Below are 22,684 nucleotides of genomic sequence, written 5' to 3'. Positions count from 1 at the left end.
AAGATAGGCTATGTTAATAAGTTATGCACTGTACGAGTTGGACTGGGGGAAGGAACTACTGTGACACAGAGAAGGCAAAATCAAGAAGGCAATTAAGAGGAAGAACAACAGATGTGTGAACATGTAAGATCATTGCATAAGCATAAGAATCATTTAGACACTAAGGAAAAAAGGAAAAAAATTATCTTTCTCAAACATTCTTAATTGATAAAAAATATTCTCTGAAAATAACAGTCACTGGTACTAAGAATTCTTACAATATGAACAATCTATATTTACTTTTATGAATCAGAGTTATAATATCTTGCTTTGTAAATGATTAAAAAAACCATTTTTTTTATTTCACCATTCCTTCAAAAATAATATATAACGATAATATTAACTTGGGATATAGGGAAGTGAGGCTTATTCTATAAATTCAAAATTCTTTCAAATGCCTTATCTTATTACATCCACATAACATAACCTTATGCAAAAGCCAAACATACCCTTCTTTGACAAATACATAGAGGGTGAAAGTGAGGCCAGAATCAATTACAGGGATTTGCTCAGGGAAACAGCAACACAGCAGTCATACTGGAACTGGAACCCAGATCTGTTCATTCTTTACTCAGCTTAGCCCTACAATAAATAATAAGACTACACTAAGATAGCTTTCCACTGCAAAACTAAACTGTGATACAGGTGGGGCCTAATGACAACCATTGTGAAGTGCTTCTTTTTGTGTTAACAGATGTTGATTTATTTTCTTTACATACACTCCAAAATCAGCCACTTGAGTTACATGCACGGATTCCCTAAACAACAGTTTAATTCAGCAACAAATTCCTCAATGATTTTATTTAGCTCAAAGACAACAGTCATTGATCTGCAACATGTGGGTGTCAATCATTGATATCAATCAATCAGCAAACATCTGTTGAGCACCCATTGCATGCTGAAATTGCTCTTTGAAAGGAGCAGAGTAAGTGGGGATGCCCCGATGACTTAAGGGGGAAATGATGACTGCGGATCTTACTTCAAAAGTCAAGAGCCAGAGCAACAAAGTTCACTTCCACCAACTATGAAATAGACCATAAATAAACTCAATCTCGCCAAGAAAAAATTTCCTTAAAGACCGATATACAGGAGAGAGCTACATTCCTCTCTCCTAATATTTTAAGCCCTCTAGTTTCTCTTTTGTGGTTTGTTTGTTTCACCAAGGTCCTGATATTTTGCTATAATTGAGATATTCTGACATTGAAAAATAAATTGGGGTTTCCTCTATAAAAGTAGTCACAAATGACTAAAAGAAGGGTGCACGAGCTGCTTTGGATACCAGTTTTAAATAATTCACTGAACTTTGGCTGGGTGAGAACTCTTCATAATGAATCTATCTTTTGACAATTTAATTACATCTCATATATACTGTGCTAAAGATCACAGAGACAACAGCTTTTACAGGGTGTTATTCTTTTCTAAATACTAAATACAGTTTTCCATGTCAGTAATGAAAACAAGAGCACATCAGGATAAACTGGTCCAAGCCCCTGTGATAGCCAGGAGTTAACTGCACCCTTTATAGATGCGAACAGTGAAGTGCAAGTCCGGATTATTTCCAATAGGACAACCTGAATGAGTTCCTGGGGTAGGAGGTCAGGGAGGCATTTCACACAGCTTGGCTGTGAGGATATGAGTCATGGTGCTGAATAAACGATCAAATACAGGGATTAGGAATTTAGACACCAGTCACTCCGAAACCTCTGATCCCTCTGAAATGCTTTAATTCCAAGTGCCTGGGCGGGCTTTAGAGCTCTGCCTTCAATCCATTTCTTCAGCATCTCAGGACTGATAACGGAAGCTTTGCTTCTATGCAACTCTAAATTAATCCCCAGCTGTCACCCCCCGCTGGTGGACATACAACCTGGGAGTTTCAGTAACACGTTTAGTAAGTATTTGGAAGCCACACAAATCCTAGTTTTACCTGTCACCCTTCCTACTCGCAACAGAGTTTTTTTCTACAAACTGATTTTCAAGATGAAAATTCACTGCTGCTGTGGATCAATGGATGTCGCAGCGTGTGAGGGAAAGCGGACGCCCAGAGGTTCAGGGACCCGCTCCCTCAGCGCTGCAGAACGAAGCTGCTCTCTCTCACTCCGCTGTTGAGTGCCCATTTCCCTGTTTGCACCAACAACTCATTCTTGCTTTTTTAAAATTTGTGCGTAGGGTGGAGTATTGTTTTCTTGTTTATTCTGGTCTTTCTCTTTCATGTTAAAGGCATTCATCAAATGACTAGTATACTTGGAAGTCTCTTTCTATTTAATTTGAGGCATTAAAATTGGATTGGAAGTTCTATGTGTGGCAAAATCTTATGGAATTGTGGGTTTCCTCTAGCTATTTCATTTGGGCTCCCCATTATCCATGTATTTAGTGCACTTCCCTTGGACCAATTTGCCCAGGTATCAATATTCTAGTCTGGCATTCGGGAAGAGGAATGAAGGAAAGGGGCTGGGAATCTCAACGTGCAGGATGTAGACTTTTACTTAATTCCTCTTGTGTCATCTGCCTGAGTTTAGAGCATCTTACATTTAATATCTCAAGATATCCTATTAGAGTTACCCCCCTGCCCAGCCCCAAATCTGTTTCTTAGTAATCGAGTGTTTAGATAAACAAACTGCTCCCCAGATGGAAACTACATTTCCCAATTTCCCTTGCACTAAGGTTCTGAGTGATTGTTAGGTTCCTTCAGTTAGATTCATTTGCCCAATATTTGAATGGCAGAAGGGAAGTACATTCCATGTTCCTTTGACAAGTAACTATTAACACTGGTTATCAAGATTAGAATTTTGCAGAAAGATCCAGTTTCTAGCTTTCTGAGTGTGAAGAAAATGGCCCAGTATTGGTGTCTTTTCCAACTAACTTCTGTAGGTATCCATTTCTCAGCTTCCTGATGTTCGAAGGTTGGTATGGCTATGGCCATGGACCCAGACTTAGCCCATGATAGCTTCAGTGGCGGCCTCGGAAGTGGTGGCTTGCCTAACTGGTCAGTTTTATACTTTGGGTGCCTCATTTCAAGATATGCAGCTTAGAATCTGTTCATTTTTTTCCATTGATGCTATAAGCACATTGTTCCTGTATTAAATCTCTTTCTGCTTGAAATACCTGGAGTGGTTTCTACTTCTTGTATATTTCCTGGAATTATTCTCAGTCATATTTTGGAGCTTTTAGATTAATCTTCTAATTAGCTCCTCTCTTTCTCTCATTCTCTCTTTCTTTATACATACAAACTGTGTGTGTGTGTGTGTGTGTGTGTATGCTGCTATTTAGATACAGAGTGAATAGGCTTGCTTCTTATCTGTACATATGTCCATAGGATCTGAGACTTAAGTGTTTCTCCTCTGTGTTAAGCCAGATACCACTCATGTACATACCCTCCATCTTGTTCTTTTCCACTCCCCCCCCCATTCTTTGTACATGCCGGAAGAGGGCTACATTTCTTTTATATCCTTATTGTCATTTTACTATTTTTCAGAAGAGATTAATGAGAAATTCAGGTGTTCAATCTGCTGTGTTAAATTAGAAGTTTTTGTTGTTGCTAATTATTCATCTGAATCTCATTTTTGTTAAAGAATGTATTTAGACTCTATAATGGCATTAGATACTATATCTTTGAGTGTTGGGACAAGGATGAGTTATGAAAAATGTTAAAAGATGGAGATTTCTGTGTTTTCTAAGTGTTCTGTAGTTCCTTATTTTCCCATTTACTTCTTTTTTCTACCTGAGCAGGGAAAAGAAGGGATTTTGCTCTATTTCTGCTTTGTGCTTCACTGCTCCAGGGCCTGGGGCAGTTTGAAGACGGGCCCAGTGAAACCACAGTACTGAGTCAGCAAGGCAGCATGAAATCCCCTACAATTCAGTGATTCATTCTTTGGAAATAACACTCTTGTCCAAAAAAAGAGAGTGAGACTCTAGCCTACCATAAAATAAAAGAGATGAATGTCAACAAATTTTTATGCATTTTAAAGTTACAAACATTTTAAGTTGCAGTGATAATGTTATGATTGTTACTTTGAGGGTTTTAAAATTCAGGTAACTAGATAAGTTTTCAGAAGGAGATACCTTGCCCTATATGTATCCTGAAAAATTTAAGGCAAAAAGCCTGAGAGGCACTACTGTGACAGCCTGGGTCATTTTATTCTGCAATCACCCGAGTTACCCATGAGTGGAAAGGCAAACTTACTCTGAAGTCCCTAGTCTGCATGTCTGCTGCTTGCTAGAGAGTGCATATTCTGGTATGCATTTTCTGTGTGAATGTCAAAACTAATGCCTCTAAAATCCTTGAATTTTAGAATACTGGGTAGCTAAAAATGATTCCATACCATTGGTTTCTGTGGATATTGTCAATTTTGACCTTTAATGGCCCCCAAATTCCACTTAACAGACTAAATACCAAACAAATTTAAAATTCAAACCATTCACTCAAAAATTGTATATGTCAACAGGCAGAACTAAAAAAAAGATGATGATAAATGATTATTAAAGATAACTAAAATCAGTTTTCATAAATTAATGTCTCTCATCTTTTCACTACTTTCATCAAAATTTTTGTTTGTTTGTTTTTTGTATTTTTCTGAAGTTGGAAACGGGGAGGCAGTCAGACAGACTCCCGCATGCGCCTGACCGGGATCCACCCAGCATGCCCACCAGGGGGCAATGCTCTGCCCATCTGGGGCATTGCTGTGTTGCAACCAGGGCCATTCTAGCACCTGAGGCAGAGGCCATGGAGCCATTCTCAGCGCCCAGGCCAACTTTGCTCCAATGGAGCCTTGGCTGCAGGAGGGGAAGAGAGAGACAGAGAGGAAGGAGAGGGGGAGGGGTGGAGAAGCAGATGAGCGTTTCTCCTGTGTGCCTTGGCGGGGAATCGAACCCGGGACTCCTGCACGCCAGGCCGATGCTCTACCACTGAGCCAATCGGCCAGGGAAAAATTCTTTCTTAAAAAAAAAGTTGGCCCTGGCCGGTTGGCTCAGCGGTAGAGCGTCGGCCTAGCGTGCGGAGGACCCGGGTTCGATTCCCGGCCAGGGCACACAGGAGAAGCGCCCATTTGCTTCTCCACCCCTCCGCCGCGCTTTCCTCTCTGTCTCTCTCTTCCCCTCCCGCAGCCAAGGCTCCATTGGAGCAAAGATGGCCCAGGCGCTGGGGATGGCTCTGTGGCCTCTGCCTCAGGCGCTAGAGTGGCTCTGGTCGCAACATGGCGACGCCCAGGATGGGCAGAGCATCGCCCCCTGGTGGGCAGAGCTTCGCCCCTGGTGGGCGTGCCGGGTGGATCCCGGTCGGGCGCATGCGGGAGTCTGTCTGACTGTCTCTCCCTGTTTCCAGCTTCAGAAAAATGAAAAAAAAAAAAAAAAAGTTCATCTTTATAAGTAGGTCTTTCTGTATAAAAGACAAGGGATGAAGTAGAAAGAAGATAATAGACACATGTGATGTTTCTAAGAAATGCTAAATTTTATGGAGAGCAATTATGGAAAAATAGTAAATGGGGATGAGCCAGGTAAAGAGGTTGTATGGTCAACTGTACATTAGTTCTTTTACATTGTAGGGTCCCCCTTACACCCCATACAAGTGGCACAGAAGCAAATTAGCTAATGACTTTAATGATAAAGTCACTTAAATCATCTGGTTATCTCAATTTCCTTGTGGAGAAGAAACATTTTGATCTAATTCAATTCAAAGATTATTTACAGCTCTAACATTTAGTGGAGGTTGAGAACTTCTATACTACTCAAAGTATTGAGGGTCATATAAAGCAACATAATCAAATGTTAGTTATACACCTGAAAATCTAAAAAAGTCTCAAAGTAAGATCTCCAGAGAAAACACTGCTGTGTTGGCCAATATGATAAAAGCTGATTATAGAGCAATTCTGATTCAGTAGTGGGTGACTAATATATGAGAATCGTTCATTAGAACCATGAAAATGATTCTTGAGCATAGCATTTAGAGCAGAAATTTCTCCTAGTGCACTGACTATCACACACAAAAGAACAATGTGAGGAATTGATGAATGAAAGATTAAGTCCCTATGGGCGGATGACTTAGTAAGTTATATAAATGTTTAACCATTATACTGTACACCTGAAACTAATATAATATTGAAATTCACTGTAATTAAAAAGTTTCTTCAAATTAAATAAAATAAGTCCCAACTGAGAGCACTTTTATTTCTCTACTTGAAAAATGACTTCTCCAAATATACTCTATAGATATTAAAATGTATTCTCATCTAACCAGTGGTAGCGCAGTGGATAGAGCATCAACCCAGCATGCCAAGGTTGCCAGTTTAAAATTTGAGGGTACCAGCCTGAATGTGAGATCAACAGCTTGAGCCCAAGGTCACCAGTTCAATCCTCGGTCAAGGCATATATGAGAAGTAATCAATGTATAACTAAGTGGAGCAATGAGTTGATGCTTCTCTCTCTCTCTCCTTCCTCTCTCTTTCTTCTTTCTTCTCTCTGTCTCTTCTTTCCTCTCTCTCAAAAACAATAAACAATAAAAAAATAATAAAATGTATTCTCATAATATAATTCATAATCATTTTTTCTGAAAGTAGACTGCTTTGTTTTGAGGGAAACTGGAACATACTTATTTAGTTAATGTAACAATACAATGTACAAACAATCCAATATAATATATAATATATAGCCATTATATATAGTTATATAAATGATATAATTTATATCAATTATAATGATATAAAATTTTGCCAATTTCTTTAAAAAACCGTGTGTATTAATGAGGAAATAGGGAGAAAGACAAATTGATTTAAAAGTCTGATTACATGTTAACCCAAAAGTAAGCATTTTAAAAAAAAAAGGTAAGTTCATAAGAAATTATTATTTTTAAAAATGAGTAACAATGGAAAAATGACTATCCAATTTCAAAGCTCAGTGCTGACTGCACAACACATAGACTGTGTTTCTGAAACCCAGTAGTCTGCAATTATTTCTTCAAGGGTGTTTGTACTTCATGTTTTTCTTCAATTTCCACTGCCACAGTTCTAGTTCATGACTATACCTCAGGCCAGAACCACACTGTCTCCTCTTAATAGTTCTATTTCTTCTAGTTTTCCTTATTCTGTTCCCTGTGGAGCATCACCTCCAATGTGTTTTCCTTTCACCATGTTGTTTCCAGACTCAAAAACATTCAATGGGTCTCCAATAGCACATAAGATCCATTATTATCTAAGCTGAAAATAAATTCTCAGTCTAATTAGATATTAGAACTGTAATAATATTTTTAAAAAACATTCTATTTTGAAATAATTTCACATTGCATTGCAAGGATAGTACATACAGCAGAGTTCCCCTAAATTCTTTTTTTTTTCAGAGACAGAGAGAGAGTCAGAGAGAGGGATAGACAGGGACAGACAGACAAGAACGGAGAGATGAGAAGCATCAATCATTAGTTTTTTGTTGCACATTGCGACTTCTTAGTTGTTCATTGATTGCTTTCTCATATGTGTCTTGACTGCGGGCCTTCAGCAGACCGAGTAACTCCTTGCTGGAGCCAGTAACCCTAGGTCCAAGCTGGTGAGCTTTTGCTCAAGCCAGATGAGTCCGCGCTCAAGCTGAGCTGACGAGCTTGGGGTCTCGAACCTGGGTCCTTCCACATCCCAGTCCAATGCTCTAGCCACTGCGCCACTGCCTGGTCAGGTGAGTTCCCCTAAATTCTTAACTCATTTCCCCAATAGTAACATTCTATAAAACCCCAGTATATTTCTCAACACTAAGAAATTAACAAAAGCATATTATTAGTAACTAAATTACAAATTTTATTCAGATTTCACTGCTATTCCGTTGATGTCCTTTTTTCTGTTCCAGGATTTAGTGTGAAGTTTTTGTAAATTATCAAGACCAAACTGTTTCTTCTAACTCACAAGGAAACAGAGGATGAGATTATTCATGTGATTTGTCTAGGGTCACAAACTAATTAGTCACAGAAGAGGATAGTGAGCTACAGTCTCCCGATATCTTTTATTGGTCATTCATTTAATCAACCAGTAGCCTTTTTTTTTTTTTTTTTTTAAGTAGAGAAGGGGAGATAGTGAGACAGACTCCCACATGTGCTTTGCCTGGGATCAGCCTGACAACTCTAGTCTAGGGCCAATGCTTGAATCAACCAAGCTATCCTCAGTAACCTGGGCCGAAGCTCGGACCAACCAAACCACCAGCTGCAAGAGGGAGAGAGAGGGAGAAGGAGAAGCAGGAGGGGGTGGGGGTAGAAGCAGATGGTCGCTTCTCTTGTGTGCCCTGACCAGGAATTGAACACAGACGTCCATATGCCGGGCCAACGCTCTATCCAGGGTGAGTCAGTAGCAATTCTTGATTTTTTTGCATTATGGACATTTTGGAAATCTAATGAGAACATTAGAAAAAACTTCTTTTGGTAAGAGTACACATGTGAGTGCACACACAAAGTGTGTCAGGGAACTCATAAACACGCTAAACCTAAGACTTACATGCTATGCAATAGTCTAACACCTCAACAACACTACTTTATCTATGTTCTACCTTGGGTCTCTAAATCAGATTTTACTTGAATCGGTTCCAGAGCCAAGAAATGTCTAAAAGTTACTCTTCTACTTGGCCTTTTTAGCTAAAATGTGAACATTTAAAAAAAATTCAGAAGGTGTCTTTTATCATTTTTTTAATTGCAAAATAAACGTTGACTGCCAGGTTACCTGAAATGGTGCCATTTTTTAAAGGAAAAGGAAAATGTAGGTTGGTTTTCCCTCTCATTTTAGATTATGCTCAACTATCTAATTTTCATGTTATAGTAATTTAGGTAATGTGGAAAATTTAGTTAAACTTGGCATTATTTGTAAACATATTATTTATGACTAACAGAATAGCTACTATTTACACTTGATAAAAATTCCTTTTTTGTGTGAGTTAATAGATGACCCCATATAAGAACTATTGACATGAATCAGATTGGTGCCTTTAAATTCTAAAACCTAAACTAGGAACCTATGTTCAATCTTAGCTTAATGGTACAGACGAAACCTATGTCAAATATGCAACCATAAAGAAAAAGTATGTCAAAATTGTCAGACTCACTGTTTCATTTTGTATCTGTGAAATAATAAATATAACTATTATTGCACAGTACTTATTTACATATTTTTGCATTGATTCTGACAACTACTTTAAGTTCTGTGGAAGTGAGGTAGTAGAAAATTATGTACAATTTTTATTATAAAAATAACTGCAACATTATATTTTGATTCTCAAAGACTATTGTGACCTTAAAGGTGCTGGTAAATATATGGAATGACTGAGGTAGGATATTCTAAAGGTAAAAAAATTCAGCCATATTTATATTTTAAAATTAGGAAGGCTTATGATTCTCAATCTTTAGAATTATAACTTCTGGGGGAGAATGTTATTTGATATGGAAGGGAGACAAAAAAAGAAAGAGAAAAATAAAAATGTCTGAGTAAAATACCTCATTCAGTTTTGCTAGATGTGACTTTTATTGGCACATTTAAAAGGGAAATATTAATGTTGCTATCTGTAATTGGAAAAATGAAAATATATATTCTTGAGTTATAGTTTAAGTTTTCCTTCTGGGGAAATTATTGAGTCATTTGTCTTCACTGATTATTTTTCTTTTGTAAACTATGGTATTCACCGTTTTTATGCTTTTATGAAGCATAAGATAACCAATAAACTCACTTAAAGCATCCACAAGAAGATACTTTATATTTTCTTTAAATATCAAGTCACTAGTGCAGATGATCATTTTGATATTTTAAAAAACATGAGGCCTTACGGTGGCGCAGTGGATAGAGCGTCAGACTGGGATGCAGAGGACCCGGGTTCGAGACCCCGAGGTGGCCAGCTTGAGCGCAGGCTCATCTGGTTTGAGCAAAAAGCCCACCAGCTTGAACCCAAGGTCGCTGACTCCAGCAAGGGGTTACTCGGTCTGCTGAAGGCCCGCGGTCAAGGCACATATGAGAGAGCAATCAATGAACAACTAAGGCGTTGCAATGCGCAATGAAAAACTAATGATTGATGCTTCTCATCTCTCTTCATTCCTGGCTGTCTGTACCTGTCTATCCCTCTCTCTGACTCTGTCTCTGTAAAAAATAAATAAATAAAAATTAAAAAACAAAAACAAAAACAAAAAAAAACCCATGAGGCCTTAGGTGAACTACTAGACAGAAATTTCCTGAAGTTTTTTGGATGTTTTCTTCCACATTAAGTATCTATAGGAAGAAGGAGTATTTACAACATAGTATCTCAGTCATGTATAATAATTATAGTAACAAAGGAAAAGAAACAGATTTTCTGGCTATTATTTTCAACTAGTGTTAATTACTAACTTTTTTGTGCAAAGAAGAATACAGTAGTCCCTCGTCTATCACAAGGGTTGGGTTCTAGAACCACCCCGCAGTAAGTAAAATCAGAGAAGTAGCAACCTTATATTTACTTTATTATTTATATATATATTTAAGGCTTTATAAATTCTCCTCATACTCTTATAAACATTTCCCACACTATTATTAACCTTTCCCACACTTATTTTGCTTATTTTACTGCAAAAATAATTAAAATAATAAATATATATATAAATACCTACATACTGCAAAATCCTGCGATATAGCAAAAAATCCGCGATATAAAATTAGGTATATACAATTTTAAAATCTGAGATATAGTGAGACCACAGAAAGTGAACCACGATATGGTGAATGACGACTGTATACCCAAGTAACTTCATGTTTCTTCAATTTTCCATGCATATCTCCATATGCTAAAAAGAAGCAATCCTCCGAATTGCTTATAAAGTAAAATTCTGAATAACAAGCGTATGTTTCTAGTTTTATTATGTGCACTAGACACAAAATGTTTTAGCCTCATAGAAATAAAAGACAGTTTTCTGTTTAGCTTGGAAGCCTCTATTTGCTTTCATTCTGTCATATACACTCATGTTTAGATCCAGAGTTAGAGATGCGGATATGGGGAGAGAGATGATGATGAAGACACCAAGTCAATATTCTAGCAAGAACATACCTCTTCTTTATTACCCTGAATATGAAAAACACTCCAGGATAGCAGAAGTACAACCTGGGCATATTTATATATACAGAGACAGAAAAGGAGATTAGCAGAAATTTGGTCCTGTCAAAATCCTCCAGGCTTAAAAAGCATCCCTGCATTCAAATACTCCATAACCTTTATTGATACTTTCAGTTTACAGGATTAATCCATAAAAAATACTATTATGTTTTGTTAGTCCAATAATTGTATGTGGTTGGCTTGCCAGTGATAAGCCTTCTTGCTATAGTAGCATTGCTGGCAATTGTACATAGGTTAGGTAGATGAGGTGGGCCTGGACCAAATGACTCCATGGACATTTTGAAAAAGACCAAATGTCCTGCAAGTAGAAAGGAACAGACTCTGCCTTGCTCTGAACCCAGGTTGCTCCTTACTGCTCCCTTCATCATTCTCTTATAGAGGAAACCCTCAACCTCGAGGCAGGGGTTATTTGTAATTATCATTCCTTACCATTAATTATGGATCCAAATTTATAGACAGGGCATATACAGGAACAGATTGATATCTCTCTCTCTCTCTCTCTCTCTCTACCTCCTCTCTCACTAAAATAAAAAAAAATTTTTTTTAATTCCATGCTTCTCAGGACTTTTCTTAAATCTCCTCCTCAAGCCAAAGACTTTATTGCTTCTTAAATAATGAAATACAATTCAATCATTGCTATGACTTAGTGTTTGCATTCTCTCAAAATTCATCTATTGAGACCCTACCCTCAATGTAATGGTATTAGAAGGCAGGTCCTTTGAGTAATAGTTATAATTATATGGAGTCATGAGGATGGAGCACTCATGAATAGAATTAGTGTCCTTATAGGAGTCATTGGAGTGCTTGCTTCCTCTCTCTTTCCACAGCGCAAAGATACAAAGAGAAGTCAACCATCTGCAAGCCAGGAGCGGGCTCTCACCAGAACCCAATCATGCTGGCACATGCTTTCCGATTTCTAGCCTCCACAACTACGAGAAATATATTTCTGTTGTCTCTAAGGCACCAAATCTACAGTACTTAATAACAGTAGCAGGGTATGACTAGGACAGTCCTGTAGCAGGTTTCTCTTTTCAGGAATATGTATCCTTAGTTCCAGTAAAAACCCTTTAGGAGCCAGAGCACTCATCTTGCAAAAGTCCTTTTCTTTCCCAGACTTTTTTTTTTTAAATATAATTATGATACATTAAAAGGTATGTTTAACTCACAGGCTCACTTTGCTCTTCTCATTTTATAGTTGACTTATTTCTTGGCTCTTCAGAATGCCTATTTTTCTTTGACTCTGAAAGGCCCACTTTCTGCTAAAACCAAGCTGCCTTCTAACCACTCCTCTATAAACAGCTCACCCTATCAGGCAGGTACAATGCAGCAGGGTAGGGTAGTGGCTAAGTGCAAAGACTAAGTAGAGTTGGTACTATAGTTCCAAGCAGATTTTAGCCCACAGATTTCCCCTTGTTGGATGCAGAATAACATCCTACTACCTAAAAAAAAAAAAAGTCTATTTCAGAATCCCTGAACCTGTAAGCAAAAATAAATTGAGATTGCCAATCAGCTGACTTTGAAAGAAGGAAATCATCCTGGGTTATCCAATGGACTCAAGGGAGCCACAGGGTTCTTAAAAGTAGGTGGGGAGGCAGAAGACAAAAAGAGATGTGAAAATGAAAGCAGAGCCAGAAAGATGCGATACTCTTGGCTTCATAACGGAGGGCGGGAAGCCATGGACCGAGGAACTCAGGTGGCCTCTAATTGCTGAAGGAACAAGAAAGCAGGTGCAAGAACACAGCCTGGCTGACTCCTTGATCCAGCCCAGTGAGACCTGTATTAGATGTCTACTCTACAAACTCTAAGATAATAAATGTGTGATTTAAACTACAAGGTTTATGGTAATCTAATTAAAATATAGGTAATCATGTACCATTACTTACCTTTGGGGATTTGCCAAAAAAATAAAATAAAAAGGTCAATATTTATCACATAGTTATGATTTAGTCATCAGTAAGATAACTTAGCTGAGAAAAACTTGTAGGAATAAGGTGATCACTAGCTTGGTACTGAATCATAGCTCAAACTACCTTTGCAAAATTACCAAACCCATACCTTTGGGATTTCCAGATGAGGTTTGTAATACAATTATTACACATCATTTGGCATGGCTGAACTGATTAAATATGAGACTCAAGTGCAGGAATGAGATAGTCTATTCCTTCATGGAAAGAATGCATGAAGCAATAAATGAATGTCTACTGTGTTCCAAGTATTTGGAACTTTAAAACATCATATTTAATCCTAACAATAATCTTCTGAACTAGGTACCAAGCTTAAAGATGAGAAAACTGGGATCAAAGAAACGAAATTGTTAAATATCACAGACAATAAGTTTTTTTTTTTTAATTAAGTGAGAGGCAGGGAGGCACAGACAGACTTCCACAAGTGCCCAGACTGGGATCCTACAGGGCAAGCCCCCTAACAAGGCAATGCTTGCTCTGTCCAACTGGGGCTGCTACTCAATTGCTCAGCACCTGAGGTGGGGCCAGGGAGCTATTCTCAGTGCCTAGGGCCAACTTGCTCAAACCATTAAGCCATGGCTGTGGGAGAGGGAGGGGAGAGAGACAAAGAGAGAGAGAGAAGGAAGAAAAGTGGAGGTGGAGAAGTAGGTGGTTGTTTCTCCTGTGTGCCCTGACTGGAATCCAACCCGGACTTCCACATGCCAGGTCAACACTCTACCATTGAGCCAACTGGCCAGGGCCAATTACAGCTTATAAAGCCTAGATTCTAGCCCTGGCCGGTTGGCTCAGCGGTAGAGTGTCGGCCTGGCATGCGGGGGACCCGGGTTCAATTCCCGGCCAGGGCACATAGGAGAAGCGCCCATTTGCTTCTCCACCCCCCCCTTCCTCTCTGTTTCTCTCTTCCCCTCCCGCAGCCAAGGCTCCATTGGAGCAAAGATGGCCCGGGCACTGGGGATGGCTCCTTGGCCTCTGCCCCAGGTGCTAGAGTGGTTCTGGTCGCGGCAGAGTGACGCCCCGGAGGGGCAGAGCATCGCCCCCTGGTGGGCGTGCGGGTGGATCCCGGTCGGGTGCGTGTGGGAGTCTGTCTGACTGTCTCTCCCCGTTCCCAGCTTCAGAAAAATACACACACACACACACACACACACACAAAAAAAAAAAGAATAAGGCCTAGATTCTATCCTCAACACTGTGCCCTTCACCACTACCATACTCTGCTCCACTGTACATCCCCTGATATGGTGAGCTATTACACAGCAGCAGTTAGAAGACAACTTGGTTTTAACAGAAGAAGGGGACTTATACAGTGAATGAAAAATAGGCATTTTGAAGAGTCCAGAAGTAGATCAACTGTAAAATGAGAAAAGCAAAAATGTTTAAAGTTTAAAGAAAATTTCATATCAAAGTAATTAAAGAGTCTTTCTATATTTTTAGTTTGTACAGAGCTAAGAAATACAATTAATAACTTGCTCAGGCAAGTCATTCAATTATTCATGCTGTTTCTAAATTTGCTGAAGCTGTCCTTAATATAAGCAATTATTTCACTTTCACAGATCAGTAGTTATATTAAAAGACAGTTGTTTGTAATGTGTGCATTATTTTTAAATTCAGATGAGTGGGGAAAAATGATGGGTAAACACGTTTATTGGACAGAAATGAAAACATCGAACATGGAAAATTCAAAACTCATTAAAGATTTCTTCTTGTCAAGAAATAAATCTAGCAATAAAGTGTTTTAGGTGAGGAGAAAACAGTCCTTGTGCATTACTGCATGCAATATGGTGACTCAGACACTAAACATGAAAAAATAAAGACCAGCATATCAAAGTTATGACCCTGATTTTAAAATCTTGATTCCTTATGTCCAAATGAATTTTGAGATAAACAGCATTTGATTGTTTCAATTTTAATAGTCTATATGAAACTCAATTGTTCATATCACATGAAATGTAAAGTAGCTAACTTATATAATAACAGGTAAGTAATGTTCATGGGAACACACTTTGTAATAATTAAGAATTACAAAAAGAAATCCCTGTATGTGTTCATCAATGAAGGAACAGATAAATAAAATTAAAATATGGTATAGTCATACACTGGAATGTGTATAATTAAAATGTTGAGCTCAGGATAGATTTTAAAATATAAAAATTTGAAAAGAGTAAAACAGTCTATACAGTGACATATCAGAAATTAAAACATGTAAAAAAATTCTATGGTTTATGTATATATATGAGAAAGTTAATGTATGAAACACTGGACTTTGAAACGCACCAAATTCATTAGGGTATTTGCCACAATGAAGGAGAAGAAAAATTCCAAAGGAAGTGTTTTATTTATTTTTATTAAATAATAACTAAAGCACCGACCAGGGCACACAGGAGAAGCGCCCATCTGCTTCTCTACCCCTCCCCCTCTCCTTCCTCTCTGTCTCTCTCTTCCCCTCCTGCAGCTGAAGCTCCATTAGAGCAGAGTTGGCCTGGGCACTGAGGATGGCTCTGTGGCCTCTGCCTCAGGTGCTAGAATGGCTCTGGTTGCAACAGAGCAACGCCCCAGATGGGCAGAGCATCGCCCCCTGGTGGGCATGCTGGGTGGATCCCAGTCGGGCGCATGCGGGAGTCTGTCTGACTGCCTCCCCGTTTTCAACTTCAGAAAAAATAATAATAATAATAATAACTAAAGCAAATATAATGAAGTATTAAACCAATGGCAAGATCATAGTTATATTATTTTAAAACATTTTAGTACTTTAAAATATTTATAAAGATATTTTTAATCAACTACTTGAATATTTTAGGCAAAATGTATTTGGAATAAATTATTCAGAAAATTATTTAAATTGATCAGAATATCCAAATAATTCACTCTATCAAAATGTATTTTTAGTCTTACTAAAAATAAATTCAATATAAACCTCTCTGAAAATTTCAAGATAACCAAACAATATTTTACATTCATAGCATTTAATTCAGGAAAGAAAACTGGAAATTTCAAGTTCCCATGAGATTAAAATTCAGTTTTATTTCACAAATTCTTATTTGCTCTAAGAAAATGCAATTTTCTCTCCTCATATAGAGTGACCCTCTGAAGTCATTCCTAGCATTTCACTGAGAGTATCCTGGTGTGCACCTTATACCATGGGTTCATGAATCACTGTTCATGTGGACTGTAACAATCAGACAGCCGAACTGTATGGACTGGGGAGATGAAACCAACAGAAAACACTTAAGCACAAGATCTAGAATCTGAAAACCCAGTTATTCTGAGATCATACACCTATGTATAATTTCCTAGAAACTTAGCCAGGAGCCAAGGTGATTTTAATGGCATCTCATATTAAAATAAATGCTAGCCTCGCTACTAGCTTGGTTGATTAGAGCTTCAACCTAAATAAACTACAGAAGCTGTCTGTTGGTTTGATCCCCCATCAGGGAACATAAAGGAACAGATAAAAGTTCCTGTCTTTCTCTCTCCCTTCCTCTCTCTTTGCTAAAATCAATAAATAAAAATTAAAAAAGAAATATATAGAAATATCCCCCTCAACAAAGAACTCTTTTTCTTTAAAATAAATAAATAAATGAATGAATGAATGCTAAAAGTCATTGAATCCAACCAATCTTATGAAGCAAGGGAAGACAAGCTGAAAGCATATGGTTGGGACTCTAGGGTCTCAACAATTAGCTGTGCTTCTGTCAAGGAAATGGGGATATGATTACCTGATCAATCTCAATCACTAGATTGCTACTCCTTACCTTCTAATTGGTTCTCCTTTCTACAACCTTAGTGATCTTTTTAAAGTATAAATCTCGTCAAGTAACTCCTCTGTTTACAATTCTCCAATGTCCTTAGGTGCTCATAGGGTTAGGTTGAAACCCCTTAACTTGACTTGCCAGCTTTTGCTGATCTGACTTCAGTTTATATCAATATCTTCCTCCTCATTTTAGCCCACTCGTTTTCATGCTTTAATACTCTAATCAGGATTTCTTGACCTCAATACTAGTCTATTTAATTAATCATTTACTTGGATAGGTCTACCATTTAGTCTGTGGTCGCTTCACAAGGTCAGAGATCACATTTGAGATTCATTGTTGTAACATTGGTGTCTATCATAGTGCTTGGAGTATAGGAGGCACTCAACAAGTATTTGCTGAAAGAAGAGAAGGGGGAAGGAATACAGGGAAAGAGCAAGGAAAAGCATTATTTGAGGACAGATTAAATGTAAAAATATGTTTATAAAACATTAGTAATTAGTAGAATTATACGATTTGATGCTAATCAGAGAAATGATCTACATGGCAGCTAAATGTATCTTTGGCTCCATTTTTGTTTTGTTTTGTTTTGGGGGAGGGAGTGGGCAGACAAAAACAGAACAACATGTTTCAATGCTTGCTGTGGTTGAAATGATTCAATCCTTCAGACATATTGATTAAGAATCATCACAAACTCGATTAACATTGAAAAGATTATGAAAACTCAGAGAAGGCACCCAAATGCACAGACCCAGTGTGGCTTGTGGGGTTCCCTTTACTGGTCATTTGCAAACAAAGCCAGCTATAGCTGTGATGACTAGGCTCAAGGCATGAACTTCTCACACAGCTGATTTATTCTTTACACATTTTTAATAACTGAGTTTCCATAGCAGATGTAAATCTAAACTCTTACACAAATGTAAAACATAAGTTTTAGTACCATGACGGGACAAATCATAGCCATGGTAAGAAGATATATATACGTGAGGCAGCCGATCTTCAGAAACTGGTCCTCAACTCATGGTCTGAGCACGGTGTCAGAATCACTGATCAAGAGAGGTTTCCCAAATTCAACTTAATATGGAAATTATTGTCCGGTCATCTATATTATGCCCAGAATTGTGTTAAGAAATTGGGAGAAGTTTAAAAGAGGAAAACTGTATAAAAACATCCTAAATATGACAGGAAGTTCTTAAGCAACTTTTTCTCAATGTTATATTTGTAATTTCAGTCCCCTTTCTCATCAGCTCCTCAAGAATTTGGAAATCCAAATGATCTTGAAAAACCATCTAAAAGACTTTAACTTCCTCTATATAGCTGTGGTACCAAAAGCTTCAAAGTATCACCATTTTATTCATTATTATAATCAAATTTTCTTCTCTATATATTCAGATTTTCTACTCGAGGGTTTATTTTGTAGCCATGTTAATAAAAAATGTCAGTGATCACTGATTTTTACTTTAGAGTTTTACAATAATTTCTTAAGTCATCTGAATCATGGCACTAATTAAAGAGCTTACACACAATGCCTAACTGAAAGCCAAAGTCTAACGGGGACAAGGCAGTCACTCTATTTAATTATTCCAGAGAAGCCCATCTTATAAATGCATTCATTCATTAATTCAATAAATATTTATAAAGTGTTTATGTTGTGCTAAACATTTTTGAAGGTTCTAGCTACATAAGGATGAGTCAAACAAACATGGCCACTGCCCATATGGAACTTAATATCTAGTGGGTAAGATGTCCTCTACCAGGCACAAAATAAGGATTAATTCAGGTGTCAAAAAAGTAAAAAGTCAAATAAGACCTTTATCATAAACATAGTTTAAACTCTGTACCCAGTATATATTTCACTTGAGTCCTTATTTATATTCATTATTCAAAAGAAAAACAAATCAACCGCCTTCTTTACCTTAGTCCTTTGATTTTCATAAACATTGAGAAACATTCTGAAAATATTAGGATTTCCAGTGTAATGCAGACCCTTAACATATGCTCCTCTATACTTTTAACAGGTATATGTCAGAAGAACAGAAACTGTGGAAAATGACAAACCTGTGTTTACCTCAGTCAAGTTAGGATTTCTATGAACTCTCTCAGGGTGCAAATTAAAGTTTGTGTACATTTGCTATATCTTTCAGACTGGGTAGATCTATTCACGTTATCTTAGAGACCATGATAGAATCAAGAAAAAGAACAGGGTCTCACAAATGACAACATATTAGTGTAAGGCAGTGCCAAAGACAAGGGAAGGAGACCAGAGCATACTTACTGGTAAGTGGTTGGGCTGACGTTGATGCGTCGAGGGTGACTTCCTGATTCGAATTTGCTTGCCAGAGTGACATTATTTCCAAACAGGCAATATCGTGGCATTCTCACCCCAACAACTCCAGCCAGCACAGAGCCTGAGTGAATGCCTATCCTCATCTAAAAAAAAAAAAAAAAAAAAAAAGGAATATTTTTATGTTTTTATGTAGTATGCAATTATTTAATGAGAAGTACTGCTAATAATGCAAACCATTAAACTGCGAACTCCTCAAAGCCTTTGGTCATTTTTGTGAGCCCAATATCTGGATGAACATGAATTCTGTGGAATAAATGGATTTATTATTGGAAAAAAAGCCCTACTTTTAATTTGCTACATTAAATCTGGTTATGTTACAATTTAAATTAGGTTTCATTTGCACATGATATGCTCTAATACATGGAAAATGCATTATTCTCCTGCCAGTTACTTATTCTCACATAAAACCCTGTTTTCCCTTCATAGCATTAAACACAATTATATATGAATTAAATATTTATATTTCTGTTTACTTTATTAAAATGTTGGGCTTTTCCCATGAGAGAGGGGTCCATATCCATTTTCTTACCACTGAATATTCAACACTTAGCTTTGTACCAAGAGAAAAACAGGCACTTGGTAGTAAGTGAGTAATGATGAATAAATGGCTGATATTCCGAACACAGTATTAAAATGGACTTACAGAGAATTCAACCTTTGAGTCTGTCAAGAAGACTTGACTGAAAACCCTGAAGAATAAAATAAGAGTTGTATGTTTTACTCTCTGAGAATCTGATAAATATTAGTCTGGTCCATGCCTTCAAGGGGCTCCCAATGTGCAGTTAATATACACTTAAAGAAGATTATAGTAATGAGGTTGTATCCACATGATCCCCGTGATCAACAGTAAAATAAATAAAGCCAATGGGAAGCAAGCAGAAAATGTTATCCTTATTTCTTTTTTTAAAAAATATTTTATTTATTGATTTTTAGAGAGAGGAGTGAGAGAGAGAAGGAGAGAGAGCGAGAGCGAGAGAGAGAGAGAGAGAGAGAGAGAGAAGGGGGAGGAGCAGGAAGCATCAACTCCCATATGTGCCTTGGCCAGGCAAGCCCAAGGTTTCGAAACGGCAACCTCAGTGTTCCAGGTCGACACTTTATCCCACTGTGCCACCACAGGTCAGGCCTGTTATCCTATTTCTAGGGAGATGTGTTTAACTCTGGGAGAAGGAGAGGAGCTGACCCCTAGATGCTCACTACTAGGTCGGCAGTCAGCCTTTCTCTACCCTATGTCGTATTGCCACTATATCTGAGGCTAAAAAGTCACTCTTAGATTAACCGTTGTCATCAGACTGGAGACTTCTGCATCTATTACCCCATAATAATACAGCCTGAAACCAATATGATCTAGCTGAAGTCCTAATAACCTCTTCATCCACTCTTTAAAAATTGATTCTAAAATGTATTTAGAAATTCAATATGCTAGGAAGAGCCAGGGTACACTTGAGGAGGAAGAAAAAGTTGAGATGTTTGCCCTATGAGATGCCAAGTTTTTGTATAAACATATGTAACTAGCACACAGATATCATAATATTGGTGAATAGAGATGTGGACTAATAAAGCAAATAGCCCAGAAATACTTCTATGCATATATAGGTGATTGATATATGACAGGGTTGGCATTTCATATTAGTGAGAAAAAGATGGCATTTCCATTAGAATATTCTGGATCAACTATCTTCCTGTGGGGGGAAAATCCAAGTATATTAAAGATCTTAGTGTAGAAGGTACAACTTTACAGCTTTAAAAATAATTGTTTTAATTACGGTAAAGGTCAATCTGCAGTATCAGTTAAACCTTAAAATATAGACACCTAGGCCCTGGCCGGTTGGCTCAGTGGTAAAGCATCGGCCTGGCGTGCAGAAGTTCCGGGTTTGATTTCCAGCCAGGGCACACAGGAGAAGCGCCCATCTGCTTCTCCACCCCTCCCCCTCTCGTTACTCTCTGTCTCTCTCTTCCCCTCCCGCAGCCGAGGCTCCACTGGAGCAAAGATGGCCCGGGCGCTGGGATGGCTCCTTGGCCTTTGCCTCAGGTGCTAGAGTGGCTCTGGTTGCAACAGAGCGACGCCCCGGAAGGGCAGAGCATCGCCCCCTGGTGGGCAGAGCGTCACCCCCTGGTGAGCGTGCCGGGTGGATCCCAGTTGGGCGCATGCAGAAGTCTGTCTGACTGTCTCTCCCCGTTTCCAGCTTCAGAAAAATACAGGAAAAAAAAAAATATATATATAGAGAGAGAGAGACCTAAAACTATAGTTTTATTAGTCTCTTAATAACAGTTCTCAGGTAAGTGGTCCAGATTTTCAAGCAGTTAGCTCTGCTCCCCTTGGTCTGTCAGTAACAAAGTCCTTATTTTTTTTTTAGAAATTAAATTTAATAGGGAGACATTGGTCAATAAAAATACATAGGTTTAGGTAAACATCTCTATGGCATTAGAACTGTTCATTGCATGTGTGACCATCACCAAAGTTAAATAGTTTTCTGTCACCATTTATCTTTTTTACTTCCTTCTCCCTCAACCTCTTCTCTTTACTTTTGTCTATGTCCATGAGTCTCAGTTTTATATCCCACCTATGTGTGAAATCATATAGTTCTTAACTTTCTTTGATTTACTTATTTCACTCATTATAATGTTCTCAAGGTCCATTCGTGGTGTTGTAAATGCAGTATTTCATCATTTCTTATGGCTGAGTAGTAGTTCATTGTATATATGTACCACCTCTTCTTTATTCAGTCCTCTATCAAGGGACACTTGGGTTGTTTCCATGTCTTGCTCACTGTGAACAATGCTGTGATGAACATGGGGGTGCAGCAGATAATCTTCATTCTTTTGTTTAGATCCATATTTACATCTGCTATCATTTTCCTCCTGCCTGAAAAACTTCCTAAAGCTTTTTTTTAAAACTGTAGGCGTACTGGTGATGAAGTCTTTCAGTTTTTGTATGTTTGAAAATTTCTTTATTTTGCTTTCATATCTGAAAGATACTTTCACTTGGTATAAAATTATAGGGTGATTTTTTTTTCTTTCAGTACTTACTCTACCTTTGCAATGTTACTTATAAAAAATCTGTTGTCATGATTATTTTCAATGTAATACACATGGTCTCCAACTTACAGTGTTTCAACTTACAATTTTTTTTTTGTTTTATGATGGTGCAAAAGTAATACACATCTAGTAGAAACTATACTTCAAAGTTTGAGTTTTGATCTTTTCCTGGGATACCGATATGTGGTATGATACTCTTTCATGATACTGGCAGCAGCAGCAAGTTGCAGCTCCCAGTCAGGCATGTGATCACATGGTAAACACCAATATTCTACAGTATACTGTGTGGGCAGCATCTTTTGTGTATTGTGCTCTAAGTATGTTGAAGGTAGTCTAGGCTAAGGATGATGTTTGGTAGATTATGTGTATTAAAAGGATTTTCAACTTAAAAATATTTTTAACTTATAAAGTATTTATTGGGACATTATCCCATCCTGAGTCAAGGTTTTACTGGCAGTCAGAGAGCACCA

General features: G+C 37.8%; 1 protein-coding gene across 1 annotated transcript in view; it reads right to left on the bottom strand.

The window, feature by feature from the left end:
- GUCY1A2 (guanylate cyclase 1 soluble subunit alpha 2) overlaps positions 1-22,684 on the bottom strand; it is a 323,767-nt gene that overhangs the window by 15,185 nt on the left and 285,898 nt on the right. Inside the window, exon 7 of the mRNA XM_066247582.1 lies at positions 19,107-19,261. Coding sequence (XP_066103679.1) covers positions 19,107-19,261 — 155 coding nt within the window. The remainder of the gene's footprint in view (positions 1-19,106; positions 19,262-22,684) is intronic.

The sequence above is a fragment of the Saccopteryx bilineata genome, chromosome 1 (assembly GCF_036850765.1).
Source record: "Saccopteryx bilineata isolate mSacBil1 chromosome 1, mSacBil1_pri_phased_curated, whole genome shotgun sequence".
Classification (NCBI taxonomy): Eukaryota; Metazoa; Chordata; class Mammalia; order Chiroptera; family Emballonuridae; genus Saccopteryx; species Saccopteryx bilineata.
Note: the sequence above shows the minus strand (reverse complement) of the source record. Positions and strands in the feature narration are given on the sequence as shown.